The sequence below is a fragment of the Cervus canadensis genome, chromosome 6 (assembly GCF_019320065.1).
Source record: "Cervus canadensis isolate Bull #8, Minnesota chromosome 6, ASM1932006v1, whole genome shotgun sequence".
Classification (NCBI taxonomy): domain Eukaryota; kingdom Metazoa; phylum Chordata; class Mammalia; order Artiodactyla; family Cervidae; genus Cervus; species Cervus canadensis.
In genome coordinates, this window is record NC_057391.1 from 22,631,048 (window position 1) to 22,637,194 (window position 6,147).

General features: G+C 39.8%; 1 gene segment (V, D, J or C); it reads left to right on the forward strand.

The window, feature by feature from the left end:
- The first annotated feature begins 4,947 nt into the window (after nt 1-4,947).
- Nucleotides 4,948-5,605, forward strand: LOC122444228. The segment is given in 2 exon segments: nt 4,948-5,125; nt 5,256-5,605. Coding segments are annotated over 2 exon segments (396 nt in total).
- The last annotated feature ends 542 nt before the right edge of the window (nt 5,606-6,147 follow it).

Genomic DNA, 6,147 nt, shown 5'->3' on the forward strand with positions numbered 1-6,147 from the left:
AGTACTTTGAAACATTTTATCATTAAATTAATTAATTAGTAATTATAATAATTATTATAATAATTATAATGAAGACAACATCTTACTCATCTTTGTGGAATCTTACACATCTTTGTAGGATCACTTTGGCATCTACATGAAAATTTTAATTAGATATATGAATTAGATACTAGAAAATTTGATTAGATGTTCAATAAAGGGTGCATTTAAAATTTTTGGAGAAGTGGCATCTTGCCCTCTATATGCTGTAAACAGTCACACTTCAACAGAGTGAGAGGACATATCTTGCATCCTCCACAAATAGGAAATTACCTGTGAATTTTATTTTAACAGTCCAAATATATTTTATCTATACACAATGTGCATGTATGCTAAGTCGTTTCAGTCATGTCCGACTCTTTGTGACCCTCTGGACTGTATCCTGACTGTCTCCTCTGTCCATGGATTCTAGGCAAGAATACTGGAGTGGATTGCCTTGCCCTACTCCAGGGGATCTTCCCAACCCTGGGACTGAACCCATGTCTTTTATATCTCTTGCACTGACAGGCAGGTTTTTCACCACTAGTGCCACCTGGGAAGCCCCAATATGAGAGAAGGCTTTTTATTAATCAAATTGTTTCACTACTTTAGGATTGACAAGCACTGTGCTTCCTTGGGCACATTGCTGAATCATCATGTGCATTTTTACATTTTCATTGACTTACAGCTGTGATGACACGTTGACTGTGAGTATCAACTGATGTCTAAATGAATATTTTTTTTGTTATTTTTTTATGCGAAGTTAGAATTCCTCGCATCTTTCCAGGGGACTCTATCTAGCTACATGCAATCATCATCTTTCAAACTATCTGGTGTCAACCTTATGACAAACAATAATTAAACACTTTGATAAAACAAGCAGAAATCTGTGCCATTTATCACAGTCTATGAAGAATGTCAGAGATAAAGAGAAGTGTGTATTGGAACGAACTGAAGTTCACAGGAAGAGCCTAACAAAATAGTTGGGGACCAATTTCACATTTAATAATGATAGGAATGGGGAATACAAAGAGGAAGGAAGAAAAAGATAGAGGGTTGGATGAAGGAAAGAAAAAAAGTAAATAGGAAGGAAAAATTTAATGAGTCCGTGAATGAATAAGGATTTTGGAATACATTCTTGTCTTCATTACGAGATCCCGTGTGATGTCCTTTGACTCTTTCTTCTATGTTTTTAGAAGATCTAACTCATGCCCTCTATATTTTGTTGCATCCCTAGCAATTGTCAGTAAAATGTTCAGCCAAGAATATTTCTTTATTCAGTAAATGTTTATTGAGCAGCTACTATTTGTCAGGTACTATGCTAATTACTGAGGACATTTTAACAAATAAAACAGATAAAAAGATAAGTTTTAGGAAAAGCAAAGCGAGGAAATAAGCAAGTGAGCTCTGAAGCTGGGAAGGGGAGGAAATGAGGGAAAAAGTGACTGAAAGTGTCCTGAAGGGATATGCTGATCTTTGGAAAGTGCTAGAGCACCTCTCATTGTGCTTTCCAAGACTTGAGTACAAGTATCTGTTACCTCAGATTTCACTCACAGAATCAAAACAATTTCCAATGTATGATAAACAGCTATTTACATTTCCACACACATCCTACACACCAGGACAAATTTCTGTCTTTTTGAATATCCAAGAATACGATGTGAACGATGCCACATTGAGGATTCTAGTGTTTCACAAACTCCATCTGTTAGGCATATCTGAGAGACTGAGTCTAAGTTAGAAGCATATCTAATTCATTCTATCAGAATTGCGTGAAATGTGCAACATACTAGGTGATTTCAAATTGACTTGCCCCCTGAAGTAGATAAGATGTAAGAGGGTTATAAGAAACAAGTAACAAGTATATACACATATGGCACATGGAAAAGACAATTTCCTGAACACAAAGAAAAGAAAACTTCTGAAAATAATCCATTGGGATAACCAAAATTTACTGATTGATGACATCTTCTTAGAGACTTGAGCGCCAGTTGATCTGGTTGTGGCCACCTTCCTCTGTACTAGGACCTTTGAAGGCACATTTGCTTCTACCCCTGATTGACTTCTTGCAGAGAGGAATGATTCACCAAGGAGTCTGACCTGTTTAATTTTCTACACTGACCTAACCACCTCTTACCACCCCACACTGCTTTCTACGTTGTACTTTAAATCCTCATTCTATTGAAAACAAACATTCAGTAGCCCCTGTAAAAATTCCTTCCACATATCTTAACTGAAACCTGACTGTAATACAGCTCTTTCACTTGTGGTTACTTCTGGTCCTCCCTCATCTAAAACACTTCAAATTTAGAAATGAAAACAGCATGCTTGTCACTCCCACACCCCCCAAAAAAGGACTCTTGTCTTTGACCCTTTGAGGCTTTACCTTTTACCCCTACTTTTCCCTATTCCTTTCATCACTCTCATCTTTATAAACATCAGACACTCTCTGGGGGAACCATGTTTCACTGTTTGCTCAGAAACGTCTCCTGGAATTGACTCTCACTCACTCCCTCCTCCTTGCTTGCTCTCCCCTGCCTTTAAGTTAGATGTTCTGGTTGACACGTCAGCATTGCAGGATGCTGTTCTGCATGATAAACAAGCCCCCCTTTCTTCAAAGGCCTTTCTTTAGGACTCTGGTGTTATTTCCTCCAGACCTCCAGGAGGTCGCTTCCTTAGCCCTAGAGTGCTGCCTCCGTCTGGCTTTCCTGCTCTCAGTTAAAGATCACCTGACACGTTACCAACAAACACGCGCCAGGCGTTTCCTCAGAGCTGCTCTTCCCGAGCCTCCCCGCACTGTCTCTTACGATCCTGTGTGTTTGTGAGAATCATTCAGTGCGACGCCGCCGCACTCTCCCTTATATATTGAAGATGTACACACATAAGATTCTACTGTAACCTAAGATACTCCTTGACTTAAATTCAGAGAGGGCAATTCAGAGAGAAACCTGAACTCGTCAACTTTGAAGTCTATCAGTTAGGATCCCTCTCAGTCACAAACTCCCATGGCCACACTCCAGGAAGATGTGATGATGTTTCTCCAGGTAGATGCCACTCCACCTCTGAAATCTTACATCCTGTCTAAACCTTGCATCCTCAGATTTCTATACTCATATACTTCTGCTGCATTCGCTCTTTGACTCTTTATGATCATTTAGTCCCCAGATCTCTTTATTGTTATCTTATTTCTCAGACGTTTCCAATCTTTTATTTCTCTTTCTACAGTATCTAAACTTCACAGCCCTCCTTCAATCAGTCTTTAGTCACTAACTTCATTGTTTTGAGTTAATTCTATGTCATATCAATGATCTTATTAATTCCTAATCATGGATTGATATCTGCCTTATGTACTCCATTGGGGTAATGATTAAAAACACTATATTACACTGATACCATGGAATACTGTTCAGTCATTATAAAGATCAAATTAAAAAAAACCTACTTTCTTATATACTTTGATAAAGCAGAGTTCAAGAAAATCACACAGATGGGCAGGCTGGTGTCACTGAAATGTGATCACCTCCAACACTAACTAGACCCACAGTGCTTCCAAGAAAGTATTCTTTTTCTCTGTAATCATTTCTCATTGTCAATTCCTACAGTGACTTTTTCAAAACTTCTCACACTCATCAGATTTCTTAACCCAGGATCTCTTCTATTAATTATCTTGGAAGGTACTTAATTTCTACCTACAAGAAGAAAAAAATCATTAAATTAATAGATGTGTCAACTTTCTGCCTTCATACCCTGAAATAATACCGAAATCCAAACCAATTATTTCCTCCTTCATTCCAATAAAATTGGAAATAACTGTTTCTCCTCACAAATTAATTCTCCTACCTGTGGTCCATATTCCATCCTGGCTGTCTCTTCAGAAGTTTGATCCATTGTTTATAGAACATTTCCAAAAACATGTAAATATATCTCAACCTTTAAAACCCCTACGATTACCATTTCAACATCCTTGTCTTGTTAGAACCATATCTTTTCTCCCCGTCACAGTTCAGCCTCTGGAAGGAGATTTCTGTATTCCAAAATTTTTCTCCTTTGTCTTGTCTCTACTACAGTTGAGTTTCTGCCGAAAGACTGAAATCATGATCTTTGTGCTGCTAAAAGTCAACAGACACTTTTCAGTCATCATCTCACTAGGTAGACTTTTTTTAGCATCTGCTCTGGTGGACAGTCCTTCCTCTTTAAAACTCCACTTTCCTTCTCTTTCAGGACACCAGTCAATTCTGATTTGCCATGTACCTCTCTGGACTACCTTTGAGGTTTCTCTGATACTCTTTGCTACTGGCCATCACGTCAGTGTTTGAGTTCCTTGGAGATTTTCTTTAGTTTCTATTCTCTTGTGAAGTTTGCTCTGCGTGTGTGTCTTGGTGAAATTACATTTATTTTAAAGAGTAGTATTGTCAATAGTTGTCAGTAGATGACAACATAGTGGAGTCTAATTGAATTAGGTTCTAATCCTTATATGTCCTTGGACAAATCATTTAACTTCTAAAGGACTTGATTTATCTAGACTAATGGCCATAGTGCTGAATTGTCAGTGGCCAATGATACAGATTCTTGAATCATACCAATGGGACAAATTTCAGATCACTTACTGTAATCTTGAACAAATTACATCCTTCCTTCCTTGCTTCAATTTTCTCATCTATAAAAATAAGGATAATTTACTTTATGTGATTATATTTAATTCATAGTATTAAAAGAGCCTCTTAGTAAGCAAACCTTTGAAACATTCTCATCAGTTTAAAATGCTAAGTAACTCAAGCCTAAATAGGAGCAGAAAGGAGATGGGGCAGAAAATCCTGAAGACTCAATTTGTTTCTTTTGTTGACCTGCAGAGGGTGATGTTGCATAAACTGGAAGTGTTTGTCTTACTCCTATGAGCTTCTTTATCTTACAGCTCATTGAAGTGCATTTCTTACTGGTAGTAGCTAGGATTGCCTAAACAGGGATCTCTTTAACTCTCAGATTTTCCCTGTTACAAGGACTCAGCACACCCTGGCACATTCCTTCCTGCTCCTCAAGGGAGATCTTCCTCCCTGTGTAGCCATGCTCTCAGTGACTCTTCTGCTACTTGGAATGCTCTTCACAGCAAGTAAGTAAAATTATATTCCATGCTTCTGCCTGTATAGAAGGAATTTTGTTCTGAGGGTGTCTGAATGGAAACACTGTCTCATTATAGATAGGTGTGTCCTGGATTCACTGATGCTGCATTGATGTTGCAGGAGGAACTGGAGCCCAGTTAGTGACCCAGCCTGATGGTCACATCAACGTCTCTGAAGGAAACCATCTGGAGCTGAGATGCAACTATTCTTATGGTGGATCTATTTATCTCTTCTGGTATGTCCAGTACCCCAGCCAAGGCCTCCAATTGCTACTGAAGTATTTACCAGGGCCCACCCGGGTTAAAGGCATCAAAGGCTTCGAGGCTGAATTCAAGAAGGATGAAAACTCCTTCCACCTGATGAAAGCTTCAGCCCATTGGAGTGACTCTGCCAAGTACTTCTGTGCTCTGTGTGACACAGTGCCTGAGTCTGCAGGGGGAGCTGAACAAAAACCTTCTCAGACATTGTAGCTTAAAACACTCAGGGTCTCAGCCTGACCTGGTTTTAGAGAGGTCTCTGCTCTGATGAAAGTGAGCAGAAGGAGAAGCAGAGTCCTGGGGAGTGCGTGGTCCTGAGGAAAAACAAGGTTTTCAACGAGTCCCTTGTTTCACAGCTATGCAAGACCCGACCTGGAATAGACTGGTGTGGAAAGTCTCCACACCAGTAGCATTCTGAAGGATCAGGATTCTAATTTAAAGTGTTGTTGTTTAGTCACTAAGTCATGTCCAGCTTTTTACAACTCCATGGATGTCAGTCCCCCAGGCTCCTTTGTCCATGAGATTTCCCGGGCAAGAATACTGGGATGGGTTGCCATTTCCTTCTCCAGGAGATTTTCTCGACCCAGGGATCAAACCCATATCTCCTGCTGGGCAGGCAGGTTCTTTACCGCTGAGCCACCTGGGAAGCCCCAGTTCAATGTGAGCAGCACTAACCTTCTGATCGTTCACCTTCTGAACTGTCCTCCAACACGCTCCTTCCCCAGCTCTCGTTTACAGCTGAGAGCACCTCCGTG